At 38.5% G+C, this 22846-nt stretch overlaps 2 protein-coding genes across 4 annotated transcripts in view; one reads left to right on the top strand and one right to left on the bottom strand.

Annotated features, from left to right (window-relative positions):
- LOC124162252 overlaps positions 1–4059 on the top strand; it is a 38214-nt gene extending 34155 nt beyond the window's left edge. Inside the window, exon 10 of one of the 3 annotated variants that reach the window (XM_046538722.1) lies at positions 3488–4059. In XM_046538722.1, coding sequence (XP_046394678.1) covers positions 3488–3534 — 47 coding nt within the window. In that variant the 3' untranslated portion in view covers positions 3535–4059. The remainder of the gene's footprint in view (positions 1–3487) is intronic. The other 2 variants (XM_046538723.1, XM_046538724.1) reach the window with 2 other exon arrangements.
- Positions 4060–12659: 8600 nt separating this feature from the next.
- Positions 12660–21841, bottom strand: LOC124163056 (vascular endothelial growth factor receptor 1-like). The gene is made up of 6 exons (XM_046539840.1): positions 21833–21841; positions 21325–21447; positions 20570–20699; positions 20392–20473; positions 18835–18940; positions 12660–13804 (listed from the first exon to the last, which is right to left on the bottom strand). Exons 1-6 carry the CDS (start codon positions 21839–21841, stop codon positions 13241–13243), a joined length of 1014 nt encoding a protein of 337 aa, XP_046395796.1. The 3' UTR covers positions 12660–13240.
- Between the last annotated feature and the right edge of the window lie 1005 nt (positions 21842–22846).

Raw genomic sequence — 22846 nt, 5'->3', positions numbered from 1 at the left:
AAAATACCCCGCAGATTCGGATTCAGAGCAGGGAAAGGTCAGGGAAATTACCGTGGTTATCGACAACGAGAGGTGGGGAGAGGTAGTAAGGATATCACCAATAATATATGCAATACTTTATACACAAGCCCATATTGAGGGCAGAATGGCTCCTGTATTGCAACTTTCAATTGGGATTTGATTATTCCATGCATTCGGCCTTCTTAATGGACGAGAATTTCTTCAGCGCTAAGATTGTTGATAGGTATTTAACTTTAAACAATAGGGTTGTGTGATTTTTAACAATATTTCACAGCATAAAACCAATGAAAAAATAGCATTTTCAAAAATTCGATTGTAAATAACCACCGAAAATGTTTAATATAAGGCCACTTTAGTCAAAAAGGACGGTGGGAACAAAAGAAAATTTTTTTTTGCAACTTATTAAAAAAGGTTCAAAATAACGAAATTTGATATTATGAAGTGCTAATTTTCCAGTCCTGCTGACTAAGTATAGTGATTATTTTATAATATATGTATTTATGTTATTATAGTAAAATATATTATAATATATACAGGCATCCCCTGAGTCACGTAAGGGATGCGTTCCGGCAGACTCTGTGTAAGTCGAAATTTACGTAAGTCGAACATTCTGCGTTAGTGCTTCGGAGATTTCGATCGGTGGGGTGAATTCTCAGCGGAGAAATGTGCGGTTAATTCTCGGTGAAGTTTCATTCAATTCACTGCGATAATCATGAACTCTTCCACGTATTCTTACGTTATTGGATAAAAAATAAATAAACATTAATATAGTTTGAGAGTTGCATCTCAGCATTGCCAATCAAAATGCGTAATATTACTCTCCAAATTGACTGATCGCGTGGATTCGGAAAAGTACGGTATCTCAACGCTACATTACTAAACTGAATACTTAAATTGATTCATTATGTTAAACTGCGATCTAAGGGCCCATAGTTTGCATTGTCTACTTACCTTTAATCATTATATCTTCTGCCTTTTATATATTACGTTGATTGATGAATCTAGTAGTATATAAAATGATGTTTCCTGGAGTTTAGGTCAATAAATTAAAAGTTAGCAGCCAATGTTTCGTTTTATTTTAAAAACATCTTCAGGGCTATGTTAGAAAAAAAATGTGAAACAATATAAAATGCAGAGAATTAGGCAATATACAATATATATACATAAAAAAGGAGCAATCGGGTTTTTTTTATAAACAATATAATTTATAGAAATATATATATAAACATATATATATATATGTATGAACAGAATAGATTATTATTATTGACCTAAACTCCAGGAAACATCATTTTATATATTAAAATAAGGTCAAGAAAAAGGAGAAAAAAGAATCTAGTAGTTCCATTGTCACAGTTAAAGGCCTGGTTACACGATACATTAACACGTACGGGTTAATGTCTAAATGTATGAATGCGAGAATGAACGCTAAAATGCACCGTGTAACCACCCAACTTGTGCGAATGCATGAACGGAAAATAGAACCTGTACTAATTTGGTTCATGCTTTCGTACATGTTCCGTTCCGGTCCACCAAAATCATTCACGCAAACGTACATCAACTTGTACGTGTTAATGTACTGTGTAACCAGACGTAGGAGGGGTGTCGAGGATTATGAGCAAATAACACACAAAAAATACCAGTAAATCACTACATTCACACGCACAAACACTCAATCTTTAACACATGCTAACATACTTCCTTATTCTCACATCTCAATAAAATTACGTGAAAATATCATCATTTTAATATTTACTTCGCTGGAAACATCAAAGAGTATTTCTGGTATTTCCAATGCACGAAGCTAATTAAAAGTGAGCTTTTATTCAGCCAACTCCGTCATTAACTTGCAACAAAGTTAGTGGGGAAAAACTTTCAATGACGCAGTATTCATGTAAACAAGTACGCAATTAGTATCGTGTGTCAACTTTTTCTTCACTTTTTCGCAGCATTCTTTGCCAACACTCAAAATTTCAATGCCTTTAGGTGGGTTCTAACCAATTCCTTTCCGCAATAAAGATTTCTGCTCGAAATTTATTTTCTTTAAATTCCACAGATGGAAATTTCCAAACTTAAGGATAGAATTTTTAAATAGTTGAAAGTTGGAGTTCGGGAGTGAGTGCAACCACTTCCATCGCTAGAACGGCAAATTTTCACGTTGATTGGTGACTTAGGGTTTATAAGCGATTTTTCTACAGAAATAAATGAAAATTCCTTCAAGGAATGATTAAATGGGTCACTTTGTTTTGTTTATCACGTAAAAAACTCTATAATTATTCGATATTTTTTCTGCCATTGGGTACACAAGCAAATATCTACTTCATCGTGCTCTCATTCGAAAATTAACGTAATCACTTGAAATACGGTTATCACTTACATAAGTACGGATTTACGTAAGTCGAGGCATACGTAACTCAGGGGATGCCTGTATACTACTTCATTCATTCACGCAGCGCCTTAAGCGCAAACATACAAATAGTTTCAAAGGTAAGGAAAGAAAGGGATAGGAACATATAATTGAAAAAGGACGAGGACAACGGTGCTGTGGTAGATGGAAAAAGCCAGAAATCAGAGGGTAAAAATGCGGCCTGACTGGGACTCGAACCCAGAACCTCCTGGTTGCCGGCCAGGTGCTCTACCAGTTGTGCTACCAGGACGCTTAGATTCACCATGATTTCGGCAGGGGTTCATACACAGGAAACTCCCTTTGCTTTGGCCCACAGGAGTAACCAATTTTTCCATTATATGTTCCTATCCCTTTCTTACTTTACCTATGAATTTATTTATAATATATATACATATATATGATAGTGAAATATACATTATACAAAATTCACTATCATTGAGTGATGAAATATCATTAGAACTCATTAGTTTAGGATGAGACGACCATTTTATGACAAAAAATCTCTTGTTTATTTGGTGAGCGCATTTTGACTAATATAAGCAGTTCTATCATTCTGGCACAACTTTAATGGTTAAATATTGTTTAACTTCTCTAAGTCTAGGGGCAAACCCTTGAATCAAGCCTATGAATGTCACTATTATTTATTTCCCCTGCATGCATAGTTGGATGATATTTAATCTCCTAAGGTGACTAATTTGGGTACTTGCATACCTTTAATTGCAATTTAGGGTAATTTACATAGAGAAATCTTGATATCAATTACTTGGATTTCAATAAGTAAGTCTTTTATTTCCTTTTGAATGCTTGCTCTGTAACACTTTGGAAATTTGGAAATGGGATAAATTCTAATTGAATGTTCATGTGAAAGACAAATTTCTTATGGTGTGATTGATGCTATTCAATTCATTTGTGCAGATGATGTACCAAGTTCGTGTATTTTTATACTATCAATATAACTCCTTTATATATGCATGCATTATGAATGATCCGTCTAGCATGGAAGTGGGACTTGCTGAGACTTTGAGGGCTGTATTTAATTCTAGTCACATTTTCTTTTAGATCTCTATCCCGAAATGAAGAAGGGTGCAAAGATTCTTACACCATGAAGTTTAATGGATAACTTGCCGGCCAATGACATGTTAGTGAATGTGGGTATTTGTGATTGATGAATTGTCATTTGTGGTGAAAAAGCTTGACTTGCACACAGTCTTTCTGGCTGTCGGCCAGTGTTTGAGTGTTGTGAATAATTGGTTCTGTTTATGGATTGAGCATCAAATGTTCTTGTGCTAAACGCTGAGAAACTAACCTCTGAGATAGCTTAATTTGCTATGGAAGAGCACTGATACAGTGAAATTTATTTTTCTAATCCTATGTATTTATTAATAGAAGTTTGAAATGTTAGATAGCTCGTCTACAATTCCTTTTGTTCTGCAATATTCCATTCATCAATGGGTATGATTGACTGAAAGAATGATTTTGTAATGGAAATGATTGGACTTCTAAGTCATCCTTGTATTATGCATGTTTTTCTGGAAAATATTTTTGAATAATGAGATGAAAAACTGTCTTGCATATGTACAAAATACAGAATTTACTTTCATACTGTGAAAAAATGCTTTATTTCACATAGATTTGTTGTATGATTTGGTAAAATTTCATTGTATAGGCTGAGAGAAGGCAATCATTGCGAAGTAGCTGTTTGTACCATGACTTTTGTCATTTAGAGTCATTTGTCATTATTTTTGAAGAGTTGGAGAAGAGAATTTTGTGTCGGTGAGTGGCTGAGAAGGGTGACAGAGAATTTTCACAAATGATGGCAGAGTTGTGGAGTGCATGAGAGAGCTGCTGCAATCTTCTCATTTTAGCCTACCTTTTGAGCGCTGATACTGGATGCCCGAAGAAGAGTCAAATTGTTCTTTTTATGTACATAGAAAGGTTGATTAGGTGGTTGGGGTCAAGATTGTTATGCTAGACCAGGGGTCTCCAATTTACTAGGCCACGAGGGCCAGTGGCGCAGTGAGGGCGCGAGGTTTTGGGGGATAAAAAACCCCCCAGAGCTCCGAGAAATTTTTAAGTTTTCTTATTTGAATTGATATTACTAGTAGAATAGTGTAAGGATTAATAAAATATCCCTCAGAAAGCCGTATAACTCACCATTTTGAACCATTTATCTTAAAATTCCACAATTTACTAATCTCTAACCTACCTCTCATCATGGTGGGTACCCCACATCCCCACACACCCCGGTATTAGTTGCACCTAAACCCCCACCCCCCACCCCCCCAGCCTAAATTTCTGGCTGCACCCATGACGAGAGCCACATTCCAAGTTCAATAGCAAATTTACCGATGACTGAAGTATTCGATTCCAATGTCTACTGAAGTATCCGGTGGCGTATTTCTTATTTACGAAGAGTTGAAGGTGACTTTGAGGTGTAGTACAGTGCTGCAATGCTCCTAGCGGCGCCTCACAGAGTTAAACGAGCGAGAATTGCACGCTACTTGAAACGAGTCCGCGGGCCAAATGAAAGCCCTCCGCGAGCCGTATTTTGGAGACCCCTGTGCTAGACTCTCATCATTACAAAGTTCTCATTTTTATGAAGTAAATAGTTATTCCTAACGAAAAGGCTAATCCAATCTATTTTAAAAGAAACATTACGAAATTTTCAATATTGCAAAATTATGAGCATCAGTCCCAGTCCTGGCGGTTATAAAATGAACTTTAATACAAAGTTATTTGGATAAGCAATGGCATTTAGGTGGATATACCCTACGCTTTGTCATAATCATCGTGCTACATTCAAATTCTCCTCGTGCTCTGTGCCCGAGAGTGTCAATTGTGATTCTTTCTTCAGGAGGAGGTATATCAGTATCCATGCAACATTTTAATAAGCCTCATTCCTGTGGAACCATAGTGACCCACTCATTACCGCTCATAAATTGGCCGGGCTGTAAGTTTTCTTACGAACATTCTATGTATGACCTTTTAGAGGTACGAATATTCGAAAAATTCAAATGTGCCCGAATTTAAAATTTTACACCTATTGAATTGGCCGATGCAATGCAGTGTGCCGTAGAGGAACTCACGCTTTGGGCACAGTCTGAACCAAGTATCAATTAATCCGTTTTGAACTCTGAAACTGTTCTATGTTTCGCCTATTCTTCCTTCCTGCAGCAAGCGAATTTTTTTGCTCCGGCCACATCGCAAGCAGAGCTACATCAGATCGTCACAATCATTAGTTAACACAAAATTGCAATGCAGTGTTGCATTTTGCAGGATAACCACACTTGTCGATGCCTTGCATAGGTTAATCGACTTCCAAACAAATTCAACTTAAGAACAAGGGTTTAACTCTAGGAATGCATTTAGTTCGCATGTTGAGGACTTACTTTTTTCAGGAAGATATCAACCCTCGATTGCGTTTTGCGGCAGACAAGTAATTTTTGTTCAACGCATGGATGTTTTGGATGCCTGATAGTCTCGAAAATAGAAGAACGACAAGAAACTGCTGAATGAAATCAGAGGGTAAGATTTAGGAAGTCCAAAATTGTTTTCCTTAGGATCACTTCTCAAGCAGATGACTTCAAAACCAAACGAGAATAGTTTAATATGTATATGGATCAATGCCTTCCATAGGTTTATCAACTTACCGACAAGATCTCCCTAATGCATCTTGTTCGTATATCAAGGATTTACTGTATTTGTTCATAAATTAATCATGTATGTCATGCACATGGCTCTAAAGCTATTCTGAAATGTGACTATAAGTACAGGAGATTGAAGATATAAGGAATGTTTTTTTTTGCGATTATTCCCAAAAGAAAAACTTTAACTAAGTTCGTTATTACTGGTCCGCTTTTTCGGTGCACTTTGTAATAACAAGAGTTTACTGTATTTCAACCTTCTTTCTGAAGCCAGTTGTATTCACGCCAAATTAAAAACACAGAATGCTTTTTGATCATGGATCTGTGTGAAGGTGCCTCTTAGTCTACTCAAAACTACCTTTTCGAGGTAGTCTTCTTTGCAACTTCCGTTGTGTATGCAAGGCTTCGTGTCGGCATCACAATGATGTGCCTTCATACTTAGCAAATTTATATCTGGGCTTGTGCGAATGGCATAATAATGAATAATACATCATTTTAAAGAAAATTTTATTATTAATTCCGATGTATTTTTTGTTTTATGAAAAAATTAAAAATGTAGATGCATTAGTGCAGTAAGTGACTCCGCACACCGTAAAATTAGCCGTTTTGTCAACTTCATGAACTTTGTAACTCAACCTAGGGAAAACTACTGCATCTACAGCATTCATCTTCCATAATAAGTTGTGAACATTTATTTAGATCAAGAAAATGTCTTTTGTACATTTTTTGAATGTACATTTTGTCCGCAATAAACGAAAATGTTAAAACATTAAGTAGTCCTACAGCTTACCTCGAAACTAGAAATAACACTTCTTAATTTATTTGTAATTTTTCTATGATCTGTAATCTATAAAAATATTGATATTTGTGAATGTAAAATAAATTCTATTAATGCCATGTTACCAAACGGGACCGCACTAGGATATTGCCAGTTCACGAAAGCAAGGCTGTTGCACCGGGGAAGGCGTGCAAGTCCGTTGAGCATGCCCCGAACACAGATTAAAGGAATACAATGTACTGTACCCATTTATTGTGCATTTAAAGTATTTGCTTCTACATTATATTGACAATAAAACCATTCTTGAAGCAGTAACAATAATCCATCTCCTATTAACAACTTTATGAAACGTATCCCTCTACCTTTAATGACAATGTACCAAATGTTATCTGATAATCTTCCATTAAGGGTTCGATTCATTGACGACACTGAAATTGCTCACTTTAAAAAGTCTCTCTTTATGGTAAAGTGAGATTTTAGCTAAAGTTCGTTTCAAAATCGTCCCAAGGATCTCACTTTATAAAGTGGAACTTTAGCAGCTAAAGTCTGGAGCAGGCATTGAAATTTGGAGTGTTGACAATGAATGCTGTGAAAAAGTGAAGAAATAGATGATACACATTATTAATTGCTAAGTTGTTTACAGGTTTTTGGCTACTGGGTTTCCGTGTTGTTTACTGTAAAGATTTTATTAAGTGGCATTTTCTCATTCTTTCATTTTGTGTGCAAATGTAAATGAATACTGCGTTATTGAAAACTCTTCCCCACTAACTTTTTTGTACGTCAATGACTGAGTTGGCTGAATGAAAGCTCACTTTTAATTAGCTTCGTGCATTGGAAACGCTCTTGGATGTTTCCTAGCAGCGACCCCTGAGGAATGCTAGAAAGAAGCTTCAAACTCAGCACACTCAGCCCCGGCAAACTTAACGGTCAACAAGCGACCACGAAAATAGCCATCAAACCATCCGAGCAGTGATTCAGTGATAACCAGTCCACCGAGCTTAGCTACAAGATAAGCATGACTCACTCGGTCGACAGCCTTGGATAGATCCAGATATGTAGATAGAATCGACTTGGTGGTTACGAGAAAAGGCCTGCATGATGTCATCCTGGTACTGGACCAAATTTGTTGTAGCAGATCGTCCTTTCTTAAAGCCATGCTGGAAAGGCATGAGAACATTATTCAAAGAGGAAGAGAGCCTACGAAGAATAATTGATTCAAAAATCTTAGCTATTGCAGGTTGTATTACAACTGGACGATAATTCTTTATACCTGACGGATCGCCCTTCTTGAATATAGGTACCACATATCACTTTTAAGAACTCGAGGAAATCTTCCAAGTTTCATCAAAGCGTTGAAGTATAAAGTTGTGTGTGGAGCAAGCACACTACTATAGTATTTCAATACATCTGGAGGAATACAATCCGGGCCAGATCCCTAACTTGCATCCAGTTAAGACAAGCGTTCCTCAACCACCTTTCACGAAGCATGGAAGTCAGACAAACAAAGATTAATATCCGAGTTAAAACTAAGTGAATCCGCTGACTCTGCCTGATATACAGATGGAAAGAAGTTTCTGAAAAAGTTCCACATCTCCTCTGGGTCTTCAGAAATATCATCGTTGAGCCGAACTCTTTTTGGAACGGTCGGTCTTCCCTTAGTGCTATTAAAATGACCCCAAAACACTTTGATGTTCGTTTGAAGATTGCCATTTACTCTGTTGATATAATTACTATAGCACTGTTTAGACAGAATCTTACACTGCCTGCGTACATTACAAAATTCCATGTACATCTGATCATTCTTGAACTGTTTATGTCGCTTATGTTGTTTATTCTTCAAAAATACTAAAAGTTCACTTGAGGAATTTCCTTCAACTAAATAGCAATTAGTTATGAACATCATCAAAATATGCTATTATATTTTTTATTTCTACGCAGCACATGAAACAGCACATTTGTGCGTGGAAATAAGCACTTAGAAGAAAGTAAAAATGTTTCCTTAAGTTAATTTTATTGAATATACCATTTCTCCTGTGAAGCCTTATTCAATCGCTGCATCAGCCTAGTATTTCTCTCACGGAACTGGTTGACGCATCTGGGAATTTCCCCTGTCCAGAAAAAAGTCTCATATAACCCGACCAAGGGGACTGCAGGGAGGAGGCCAAATTCCATCCCATTGAGTTTTTTTGTCCCTTTGGTCGCATTTTAATCGGCTTTCAAAAATGTCCGCGGCTGGGTGATAAGTGCAATGCGATCCACTATCCTTATAACATTTTGCAGTATTATGTCTGTCATTGAGAGGAATAGGATTGAAAAGTAATGAATTTGATAGATCACATCATCATTAGCATAAATTTTTGTTTATACCCCTCATTATTGTAAACCGATTTAAATGAGCGGTGGATGACAACATATTAAGAGGCCAACTTTAGGATCCTTTTTTGTAATACAGTAAATTCCTGTTAATTGGGACGTATCAGGACTTGTGCACTTTGCCCCAATTAAGCGGCTGCCCCAATTAGGCGAACTCTCTTGTATATGGGCATAAACAAACGTTGAAATGATTGAAAGAAGACTAAAGGATGTTTATAATACAACATAAGTTTATTAAACTATTAATTTGATTAATATATCAGCGAGTTTGGTTAATTTATTATCATTTTAAAGAATTATAACATTTTTGTTAAAAATATTTTTCATAGCCTCGGGCGACGCTGAATAAATGTCTTGTACTAAGTCCTATTGAAGAAAGGTCTTATCCTCTTGCGAATAGTATAACAACAAGAGCTTTCAACATAGGGCAAGAATAGGAACATTTGTGAAAAATAAGAGTAAAATCAAAGGAGGAAAATATAAAAAAGTACCGTATAAGCTTGTGTAAGAGGCGCACCCCTATTTTGAGGATCGAAGCTATAAAGAAAAAAAAATTTTTTATCCTATCGTGCGATGTTGCAGACGTATGCCGGGAATTTCGACAGTTATCGAAATGTCCTCTTTCAATACTATTTGAAAGAGGAAATTTTGATAACTGCGGCGGCATAAGAGGGAGTAGAAAGAGTTCCGATCCTCTCTTTGCATACGCCATCGCTCTACGTTGCTTGTCCTACTCACGAACAATTTTGTTTAAAAGCTCTCGCAGGAGTATTGCAATAGAATTGCAGCCGTGGAAAATTTTAAGGCAAAACACGATAGGCAAATGGCATGAGCTTTCCCAAGAGATTGAACAACAATCGGGGCAATCTCAGCGCCGTAGGATAATAACCACGTCGTAGATTTAAGGCCCCTTGCACACGCACCGATTTTGGACGGCCGGTAAAATATCGGCCGTCCACATTCCAATAGTGAACAATGGGAGAGCATTGGAGCTTGCACACGTACCGACCACACTCTGGCACCGGCAAAATGCCGGTTAGCTGCCGGCTATTGTCACTGTGGATCGCCGACGCCGGCTCAAATACTTAGCAACGTATCGTTTGACCGGAAAAAATCCGGCGTGTGTGCAAGCATCGCTTCGCCGGTAAAATATCGGCCAATATTCCACCGGCCGTCCAAAATCGGTGTGTGTGCAAGGGGCCTAACGGAACTACACTCGGCTCTCCATCAGCTAATGCCTCTACCGTTTTTTTCCTTTCCGAGACTCCAAAGGAAAATATCAAGTTACAGGGGAACAATGGAAACGTGTTTCATCCCTACCCCATACCACCAACTGACCTTTTTCGGTCTACCAGGTTCAATTCCCCGAGTTTCTGGAGGTCAAATGCTACGTGAGTCACCTTCTGAGCTCGAAGATATCTCGATATCTTTCAGCAATTGTATGACACGCACGAGGTTCTAAAAAGAATTAGACCTAACGCGACGTATATCTTACAGCATTTAAGTTTTTTGAGCTCTAATTGATTGACACAGAGATTTCTAGCTAAAATAAGGCTACTAATATTCAACATAGTCCAAACAGCACAATTTCGGAAGAAACAAGCGTAGCATATGCGCATTCAAACAAGACGAGACGGACTGGAAACTCAGGCAACGCAAACTGCGTATATCACATTGCTGCGCCTTCGCCCCTTCGCTTTAAAGGCAACGACGTCACATGCAAGATCGGACGTGTTCTTCCCTTGCTCCTTCGCTCGTAGCTTTAAATACGGAGGGGAGGGAGCCCTCTTCCCCTCGACCTCTCCTTCAGCGCTCTTCACTTATAAGCATTTCCGATTTCTTCTATCCACCATTAAGTCCAACAATGAGCACACTCGTTCGAATTTTTTCAACCGCAGGTTGTGACACCAATATTACTATATGCAATATAAATGCCGCGGGATGTCCACTCGTGGCAATAAATTTAGCGCGCGCTCCGGAGCGAATCACCCCGCGCGATCTTTTCAATGTTCACCTCTGGGGTACCGACGTGACGGCGCGATGCTTGCAAGAAATTCAAACAGGAGCATTTTAAAAATACGTCACTAAGGGAGAAACTCCCCTGCCTGCCGCTTGATTTTGACCCAGGGTTTCAGATGACTGACTCACGCTGAAAACCAAGGCCACTCAGTTCCCCTTGAACTTGCAACTGGTGAAGGGGAGGGGGGAAGATAAGAGGTTTGTGTAAGAGGCGCACCCCCATTTTCGGCTGCAATACCTGGGAAAAAAGGTGCGCCTCTTACACGCGCTTATACGGTAGTACTCTGAAAACAAAAAAATTAAATTTCATCACGAGTACAGAGTGTATGTCGCCGACTCATGGCCCAATAAAGCGGCATGCTGTCCCAATTAAGTGGAGAATACTTTGGGATATTCCTCTATTGGGTTCTGTTCTTCAAGATCTCCCCCAATTAAGCGGCTGCCCCAAGTAACCGGTGGACCAATTAAACGGAATCTACTGTATGTGAAACTTAATGGAAAATTGTGTAAGTGGGAAAAAGAAACTTTGGTTCAGCTGATTCAATCTTCTTGATAGACCCAAGCGTTGTGCCCCTCCACCCCTATATGCTCGAGGCCATTGCCGACCAGTCGACCTGGCCAGACCGAACATTCGATCATATGGCCGAACATTTTTGATGTGCTTATAGGATTTCAATGACCACCATTAACTGATTTTGATATAAACTGATATTTATTTATCATATTCACAGATATTCATTTTATGTATATTTTAATGATTGTACGGCCTCGGTGGCGACATGGTAAAGTCTTCGCCTGCCCAACAACAGGCAGCGGGTTTGAGTTCCACACGGGTAGGTCGCCCCTGTTCAGAGGATGGTTGTTTGTGCACGTGTAATTGTTGAATTAGTTGAACACCCTGATGTAAAATGGCCAATATGAGATGTATTCGGTGGTATGAGAATAAAAATAATAAAAAATATGCATTGCCACCATAAACAGACGGAAAATAATATTCAATATAAATGTAATGTAGGTACGTTCCTTGATAATGAAAAAGGGATATAAATGGACCCGATTATTGGATGATCATTGGTAATAAAAGGGATGATATGAATACTTATAGCAAAGTATTCCACGGCAGCGTATTGAACTGATTAAATTAATGCAGCTTATGGAACTTAGTAGCAGCTTATTGAGCCTTGAGGCAGCTTATTTGGCTAGAATTCTCCATAAATTATTTAAAGTGATCATACAAATTATCATCGTAACAAAATCAAAGAAAAATAAATCCCAAACTTAGAGGCGGCCTTGAAGTTTCCGTCTCCATAGAAGAACGAAGGAATTATTTTCTTGCATTGCACCACCCTGGCATTAGAAATACATGCAGCCAGAAAAACTTCTTTGAATCTTTCGTCAGTGAACTTTTTTGAAGAGATACATGAGGTTACCTCGTGTATCGGACATCATTTGGCCATTCCTTGGCGGATACTAAAAAGTCAATTTGCACCAGACTAGGTGGTTTCAAAGATGGACAAAATTGGGCCCGTGCTGGCTGCTTAAGGAAAAAATTATGTTGGCTATTCGTGAGTGATTTGTAAAAATCGTCCAATATTTGGTGCCTTTTGTACCCATGAGAGTCAACGGCATTTTTTTTTTATTCATCTGGTTCTTTGGGTAGGGGTGTGATCATGTGGTGACCGTATTGGCTACCCCTTGGAATATATAATGTAGGATTTTATTTGATAACCAACGATCAGCTAAAGCTGTAACCAGTTGGGTTGAAACACTCTTTTCCGCCACCTCCGAAAATGCTTGGGAGGTACCTACTGATTAAAGGGTTCTTCCTCATATTGAATCCTCACGAAATATATGCAACCCACACACACTATTCCACAATATTCACACGTGAAACCTCCCCGGAAAATCTTTCTCGCCACTGCCTTGCGATCAGCCATTATTATCAATTATCTAGCCAACCTATTACCGGGCATGTTATTTGTGCAATGGGGCAGAATATCAGCGGACGAGCGCCTGACTCGCATAAGTCGGGTTTGAGTGGAAGCTCTGTCGTCCCAAATTGAGCGAGTCTAATCTTTGGGGAGCATCTCGTTGATGCTGAAGTAAGGGCTCTGCCGCTGTTGATTCGGATTCCGGGAGTGTCCCAAACTCTTCTCTGGGACTCAGCTGAGCTGACTCTTGCGGTGGCTCCATCTTTGCTTCTCGCACTTTTGTCTCGTCCGTTTGGATGGGTTCATTTTGCAGTTTTGACATTGACATGTAGGAGGTGATATTTACAGGATCCGCGGGCTTATGAGTGAAGAACTTTAAGGGAGTTGATCGGACTCTCCCTTCGGAATCACTCAACTCTTTTCCTTTGGATGGCCACACATGATTGCCGATGGTCGCTAGCTCTCCATGGTTTCCGACCACTGGGCTCGTTGGCCAATCGGTGCATATCATTTGATTTGTTGGCTTTTTTCTTGCATTTTCATAAGTGGGCGCCTTCTTCTCACCCAGGTATGGAGTAGGCACTTCTTGGCTCCTTGCGTTAGACTGGCTGAAGTTTATGTTTGCGTAGTGCTGAAAGGAAAAGAAAGGTATGCTATAGTCAGATCTACTAGTAATGCTTTCCTGGCGAATATAGTAAAAAAGGCTATTTAGGCTTCCAATTGGGCTATCTCTCTCCATTCAGTTGACGTTTCGGAACCCGGGTCGCGTTCTATCATCACGGCCGGTGGCGAGTGGATAAAGTAGGGTAGGCTTTATACAGTTTATTGGATGTCAGGTGTCACGTCCTTTCCCTTGGGCTACAACCTTGTCGCATTGGAAAGACTTGCAAGATCCTATGACCCCTAGAGCTGCAGTGTATATGATTTTAAACAGCAAAAAAAAGAGGCTTGAGCCGATATCAATGCATTTCTTATGGGGTTAATATAATAGGTGTGAAAACTAACCCAAAATTGTTCTTCGCCCAAAATATTTCTCAGTCCACCTGAACAGCCCAAAATGATGTCGTCTTCCAAATTTCAAACGTTCATGTCCTTGCTTTCAAACTATGCGGATGGTACAGGGTCGGTATAATTTGTGTACGCTGATATGCTGGAAACATATTATATAATCATTGCTTGATAATTTACACTCCGTTTCCCGTTCTTTAGGAGAAATTATGCTGCATTTATCAAGATTTTTCTCTATCCGATGCGATGACCATCGAACATAATCGAAGGTTTTCACGAAAGCCATAGCTTGGCTGCAACTTCGAATGCTTATTTCTGCAACCTTGCAATTTTGAAAGGAAGTTGTGAGGTTGTGAAATGCCTACAGCTCACTTACTAGTTGTAAGTCTGTTTTACTGGATTAATGCCACCGCCTGTTCCGTCAATTGCGGCCGTAAATTAATCTCCGGCAATAATGGTATACACCTTTCCCATGGGCTACAACCTTGTCGCATTGGAAAGACTGGGAAGATCCTATCACCCCTAGAGCTGCACTGGTGGGATTAATTCTAAATTATTCCTGGTAGGGCCACCCAAGCCAAATAGGTCGAAGGGTAGGGGCCAGACGAAAGGTAGTCCACGTGATGGTGTCACGTTAAAAAACACTGTTGGAATGGAAGTGGGAAATCCTACCAACTATCTCTTCCCTGATAACATGGAGTACAACCAAATGAGCCTCGGAATCTCATCGCCTGGGACCCATCCGCAAAGGGCAGGTGTCGGGCATGGCAAGTTCCTCCGGGTCGTCAACATGCGAATTCCTTGCAGAGACTTATCATCATGACAGCAGCATCAGCAATGAAGAAGGAAGAAAGGAAGACCAAGAAGATGGAGAAGAAGAAGTTGGCTATAAATGTAGGGATGTGGAATGTGAGAACAATGATGAGGGCGGGGAAGTTAGAAAATATCAAAAGGGAAATGGATAAAGGGAGGATAGATATCTTAGGATTATGCAATGTGAGGTGGAGGGATGGGGGGACTATTGGAGTGGTGGGGAAGAAAGCCAGCGAGGGGTAGTTTTAGTATTAAACGGGAAGATGGGTAAGCGTGTGGTAGGTATATACCAGGTAAGCGATAGGATTCTGGTGGTAGAAATTGAGACGCGGCCCACCAACCTTGTGGTGGTCTAAGTTTACATGCCCACTAGCAATCATAGGGAGGAAGAAGTAGATGAGGTGTATGAACAGCTAGAGGAAATAATTAGAGAAAACTGGTGTAAGAAAAAACTGGTGTAAGAAAAATCTGGTAGTGATGGGGGACAAGAGCGCCTCAGTCGGGGAAGGGAGGGATGGGCACAAAATAGGAGAATTTGGACTAGGAATACAGAATGACAGGGGAGAGAAAGCAGCAGAATACGAGCAGTGCGATGAGTATGGGGTGAGGAATAATCACAAGAAGACCAAGGTTATGCGGTTTTGTAAAGCATCATGAGCGAGGAATGTGAGGCTCAAGATAAAAGTAGGTGGGGAAAAACTTGAGCGTGTAGAACAATTCAACTATTTAGGCAGCACAATAGAGGAAAACGGGTACATTAGTTAGGAGATCAGGAAGCGAATTGGATTAGCGAAGGAGGCTTTAATAAACAGAAAGGAGCTTCTGAGAGGATCGTTATGTAAGAGTTTAAAGAAAAGGTTAGTGAAGAGTTTGGTCTGGAGTGTAGCACTCTACGGTGCAGACACCTAGGAAGGAGGACGAGAGAATACTGGAGGCATTCGAATGTGGGTATGGAGAAGGTGAAATGGACAAGAGAGGAGGATAAACGACGAAGTGCTGGACATGGTGGATGAGAATATTGAAAAGGGTGTTAAGAGGGTAGAATGATAGTTAACGGGGGAGGGGAAGGAAGAGACTAGGATTTTTAGATAGATTGAAAGGGAGTAGGCCTTACAGAGAATAGGGTGGTTTCCTATTATTTTTTTATTGCCTAAATCGAAAGATTATTACTCCTCGAGTACGTATTTCACGCTTTTAGATTTTTAAATGACGATATCTATTTTTCACAATTAAATGAAAAGTGAAAAATTTCAAGCACGCGAAAACACGACAGGTAAGTATGAATGCCGGGAAAAACTCCATGTGACGTCATTCTGGTTCCCCCTGCCGCAACTGAGGTGACCTTGGGGCGAGGCTCTGAGCGAAGAAAACTTTCCGACCTTAGCCAGTTTTAATTGGTGATTATTAAGACATGTTTCCCTGAGCTCTGTGCCCCATGCATGCATTGGTACCCTCAGATGATGTAAAACCCCTATCCTCTTGTGTAGAAACCAGGTCCCTGTGACGTCACGTGGAATCGTATGGGCGCCAATCTGGCCTTTTTCAAATGAGGATAAAATTGACCCTTGCCATTCGTCTAAAACGGTATTTCTAAAACCAAATAATTTGTATATTATGAATTCACTAATGGTGGGTAACGATTTGCAATCAATGCATTTCGTTTTCTTTGATGAAGGAAACTACCCTATTTACTTATTTGGGTATGCAAAAGTCATTTCCAGTGATAGGCTTTCTCACTCACGCAGTGGTTAAAGTCCACAGGTTGGGTTGAATTGGAGAGGGTAGAGATACCCCAGACTTAGCCATAGGCATGTTAATATCACACATTCAGGGCAACGGGCACGGTTCTTTTGGACCAACTTGAAGTTCTTCACCCAGTCAGTGACGCAGCAAGGGGGGGGGGTTTGGGGGATATACCCCCTCCCAACCCAGAGCTCAGAGAAATTTTTAAGTTTAATCCATATTACTTAATTGGATTGATATTACTAATTAAAAGTGTAAGGATTAATAAAGTATCCCTCAGAAAGCCGTAAAACTCACCATTCAGAACAATTTATCTTAATACGTTGCGTACGGATGGCAAGAATTCTCGTCATTTTTTTCCCGAACATTACGGACAGATGATGAAGATTCTCATCATATAGGCGCATCAACCTAAACAATTTTAAAAGTTACAATACGTATTCGTCGTTACATTTTCAGTTGTTGTTCGTTATTCATAATGAATTGATGCATCATAGCGTTTGATTGGGTAAAATTATATTCTAAACATTAGCTTCTTAACCATGTTTAAACCAAAGGCATTACGCCCTAACAGACACATATTTACAAACTTTGTGTTCCTAGGAATTTAAATACCCCGGTACGCAACGTGTTACAATTCCGCAATTTATTAACCTCACACCTACCGCTTATCCTGGTGGGTATACCATACCCCCACACATCCTGGTACTAGTGGCACCTAAACCCCCCCATCCTTAATTCCTAGCTGTGCCCCTGCACCGGGGAGTTCAACCTGGCCTCTTCAATCAGTAACCAATTGCTCAAGTCACCAGGTCACCATGCACCCGAGATGGGGAAAGTGAAGTTACTGCTCTAAATTGCAGTCAATTCTTACAAATTGAAGTGAATTATGTGTCTCAATTGAGGCCGTGAATTCCACAATTGCTTAAGTCCATTATTATATTCTTTAATCCAACGACTTCCTCTACACTTACACAAAACTATCACGGCCGTCACTTCAAATTTTTGAAGAAATCAGATATGAGACACAATTATCATCCATTATTGGAACAAAATGTAAGCAATATCTATAAAAGCCCCACATTAAAAAAATCTGTTGATCCAAAATTCCTGTAATGTGAATTCGCCCTGTTGTGGAAATGAGGACTTTAATTTTCATTTACCTCCCATTTAAAATGATTTTTTATAAAACTCAAGACATGTCATTAGAGGTAAATTCGCAAGAACCTATTACATACCTATTCTGTTATTTTTTGGCAGAATGCATAATGCAATCAAATATCATCAAATAAGGAATAAGATGTAATTAAAATTACCCAGTGAAACAGAGGTAAAGTTATTGTGGATAATGATACACGTCCTCTCCACGTATTTGACTGAGGCTCAACAGTATGGTATCATAATGAAAATAACGATTACATTCATAAAAAAATGGGTAGATGACAAGTTATAGTGACATTTTTTTTCAATGTTACATTTACAAGAAAAAATCACCAAATATATTATTGTTAGCAGTAACGCAATTAAATTTAAGTAGCTATATTATTCTTTGGTAATTATTTTGCTGGAAGTAGGATGCAAGTGTCTCTAGTGTTCAGGGGCACAGCTAGGAATTAAGGTTAGGGGGGGTTTAAGTACAAGTAATGCCGGTGGGTGTGGGGGTATGGAATACCCACCAGGATAAGCTGTGGGTGAGAGATTAATAAATTGCGGAATTTTAAGATAAATGGTTCAAAATGGTGAGTTTTATGGTTTTCTTAGGGATATTTAATTAATCCTCACACTATTCTATTAGTAATATCAATCCAATTAATTAATATGGATTAAACTTAAAAATTTTGCTGAGCTCTAGGGGGGGTTTATCCCCCAAAACCCCCCCTCTCACTGCACTACTGCTACTGTTTACAGTTATTTTTACTGAGGGTTTATTTATTGAGGTTTTCGCGATACTAAATTGTTTATCAGTTTCGCTAGCTATTTTTGGTTGCTTCGCTTAAGGTATACATATTATTATTAATTTTAACGCACCCCTGGCTCGTAGTCTATCATTTGGAATATAATTTCTTGAGCCAGGCGAAGACGCATTTGGATACTCACGCTTTTGGTTGATTCATCCAGCATTCCACCAAAAATAGCCTCCATCTGTGAGAACGTTGGTCTTTCCTTTGGCTCCTCCCTCCAGCAGTCACGCATTATTGCATATCTGGGGGGGAAATTATCGATTACATCTCCAATTGGTAATTTGTATTAGTAAAATTACACATTGCAATATTTCCACTGAGTTTTATTATGACACAACGAGGATTCCATCTGGATGACTACAACATGAAAGAAGACAGTGAAGACGTGCGTGGTACCATCACCCACCCTGGAACCTTTGTTTTCTCTCCCCCCCCCCCACCCCACACCCTGCTCCTCTTCCGAGACCTTAAAAAACGACCCTTCCCTTCCACAACCTTCAATATCCCCACTTCACGCCACCCAAACCGCATCTTCCACCTTACCCCCTTGCCTTACCCTTCAAGAACCAAGACATATATCAGGAGGAACTCTTAAGACCGATTAAACTTGATAATGTTGTTTGTAATGACAAAACGTGTAGTGTCATAATAAAACTCAGAGGAAATATCGCAATGTCTGAATTTACTAATATTAAGAACTTCCACCATATTGGGCCCAACATCATACAAGATATTCCAATAAGTAATTTTAAATTTGATAAATCATTAATTATTTATCCTAAAAATTTATTTAAGAGCATATAAGCACCCTGGAAGTCAAAGTGCAAATTTTAGTTAAAATTTTGGAGATAATGGCAGACAATGGTAGAAGGGGTTCACAATATTGTTTTAACAAAGGGTTACAAATGAATCATGGAATCCATATAGTATAATGTTAAACCTCATTAATCCAAAATATCAAAAGTTATGGTATTAATAAAAAAACTTTATTTTATTGTCACTCAACATTTAAATAAATGTTTAGGTTTTTAAATTCACTTAATTCCATTTAAAATATATTTTTTCAGTTGTAATGTACGATGCACGAGGTTTTACTACTAAAGGCATAGAAATCTATTGCTTATGAAATTTTTGATTTACAAGGTTTGACATTTCAGGTATGATATGAATACTTATCAGCACATTTGTATCCCTTTGTTGTCACAATGTCTTGTATCCCACCAACCATTATCTGCTCTTATCTCCAAAACGGTCAAAATTGCACTTGTACCCATTGGGTTTTAGGGTTCTCATATAATTTTACTTTAAGCATTCATTAAATTTACTTATTGCTAGATTAAACTTTTATTGTAAAATTTTCAAAACATTTCAACGTAGAATAGGATGCACCACCTAAAATTATTGCATATATTTTCTGGTTGAATTTCAAATTTAAGTTCCTTTGATAGGTATTTTTTACAGTATGTTGGCTTGAAAATTTGAAATGAAAATGATAAATCAATATAAAAATAATAGAACAAGTATTTTTCTTCATTTAGACATTTGAGGACGGTAAGTATATCTCCCTTTCTCGGAAAAAATAATCTCCATATTTTTTATTGCAATCTCTGTGTGGATTCATGGCCAACCCATTTATAAATGAGTTAACGCTTTGTTATGAGCATAAAACTAAGATACAATATTCCTCACTTACATTTCATCCGTGGCGTAACGAGGTTTTTTCATGCGATAACCAGCCAACAGTTTATCGTACAGCCTTTCATCTACCACCATCCCTGGGAAATAATTAAAGCATATCATAATTATGATGTCTGTTAGCACAATCCGCACAACCATGTAATAATTAAATAGTCAACATTAACAATAATTACCTGGATACGGAGTTTGACCCAGAGAAAATAATTCCCAGAGTACGATACCGCACGACCAAACGTCCGATTGGGTAGAAAAGGTCTTATCCCTCAAGCACTCAATCGCTAGCCATTTTATTGGTAACGGACCCTGTGAAAATGTACATGTGTGAAGAGCAAAAGATAAATCAGTGGAAATTGTCGAGAAACTATTTTTAAGCTAATCTCTGCAATCATCACCATTGCCTAGTGAATAAATTGAATGGATGAGGCAGATACTTTGTGGAGATCCATGATGAGATATGAAGGGAGAAACACTTTGCTCTTTCCACATGATTTTTTTTGTGAGTCTTGATAATGCTGCAGTGAGTGGCACATATGTTGACTGTAATTTAAAAATTTTTATGTCGAAAGTGTTTCACTTCATATCTTTGAATATTCACAGATATATTTACAAGTGCATGTCATATTGACTTCATTTTGCTTTTCTTCTTGATCAAATTTTATATTATAAATCTTTCAAAAACATTCCAGCAGGCGATGAGGATGCTCAACCTAAAATAATTTGCTTGTGAGTTTAGCTACGAAAAAATTCTTGCCAAGATCGTGATTTGGAGTGCCATGTTGCCTCAGGAATCGCTATATTTTTGTGCATTGTAAAAAAAATTATTTTTTAGCGTACTGGCTCCTCTCACAACTCGGTATTCAATGGTTTGGCTATATCGTCTTCCGAAGATTTTAAAATTGCTGTGAGAATTATTTTTGGGCATACTCACGTCACCCCTTTTCTGGTAGTTATTGGCTTGGTGCATTGCTTTTGCAAGTCCAAAGTCACATATCTTTACAATATTATCTTCGGCCAGCAAAATGTTTCTCGCAGCCAAGTCACCATGAAGAACCTGTAATTTTGGAAGACATCATCGTTTTGTGGCTTGAAAGCATGCCTTATCATTTTATGTGACGTTAACATAAAAAATAGTAAGTGTTATAATTGTAAGTGTAATTCAAAGATCACTTATATCGAGAAAGGGAGCACATGCAACATAATCAAACATTAACGTGTTTCACATTCATATCAAGGCCGTAACGAGGGGATAAAGAAGTTCAAATCACCTAAAATGACTTCACTAATCTGAGCCTTTGTCGGAATTGTGATGCTTCTTCTCCGAGACTGTCAAATTAAATTAAAATAAGTTTTCAATGAAACGGACAACGTGTAAATAAACTCAGTCTATCAAAATAAGCCAATCGAACTGATCAGGAATTCATGGCATTTTTCTATACCTCATCCATCTCCCCTGAAATGTACCCCTTCTCCAAGTGAACCACTCCCGAATTTCTTCTGAATATTTCCTCGATTCAAGTGATACTTGGTTGTATACTTTAAGTCACCGGCCTCAGTTTCAAGGAACAGTATCTTACGTTTATGTTAAGAATCAATTACCGTAGATTCCGGTTAATGGGACGTATGGGGACTTGTGCACTCTGCGCCAATTAGGTAAGTGGCTGCCTCAATTAGGCGAACTATCCTGTATATGGGCATAAACAAACATTCAAATGATAGAAAGAAGAGTAAATAATTTTTATAATGCAACATAAGTTTATTAAACTATTAATTTGATTAATAAATCAGTGAGTTTAGTTAATTTATTTTGATTTTTAAGAATTATAACAATTTAGTTAAAAATATTTTTCACAGCCTGGAGCGACGCTGAATAAATGTCTTTTACTAACAATAAGTCCTATTAAAGAAAAGTCCTAATCTCTTGCGGATAGTATAACAACTAGAGCTTTTAAAATAGGGAAAGAATAGGAACATTTGTGAAAAATAAGAGTAAATCAAAGGAGGAAATCATAAAAAAATAGTATTCTGAAAACAAAAAAAAAATTAATTTCGTCGCGCGTATAGAGTCTATGTCGCCAACTCATGGCCCAATAAAGCGGCATGCTGTCCCAATTAAGCGGAGAATAATGTGGTATAATCCTCTATTGAGTTCTGTTCTTCAAGATCCGCCCCAATTAAGCGGCTGCCCCAAGTAACCGGTGGACCCATTAAACGGAATCTACTGTATTAATAAAAATTGCACCCTTTGAGGACTCATCCATAAATATTTATATTCAACTCATCATACTCGGGTTTATCGTCGTTTTGGAGTTCAGCTCAGTACATCAGGAGGAGTACTGACTGGATGACTATTTTATAGCAAGGAACTGCTAGATGATAGATTCTAAAATAAACTTTGTTTCCTATATGTATACCACACAGTATTTATTAAAAACTCTACCGGGTTCCACCTT

The sequence above is a fragment of the Ischnura elegans genome, chromosome 7, assembly GCF_921293095.1.
Source record: "Ischnura elegans chromosome 7, ioIscEleg1.1, whole genome shotgun sequence".
Taxonomy (NCBI): domain Eukaryota; kingdom Metazoa; phylum Arthropoda; class Insecta; order Odonata; family Coenagrionidae; genus Ischnura; species Ischnura elegans.
This window is presented reverse-complemented; position numbering and strand designations above follow the sequence as displayed.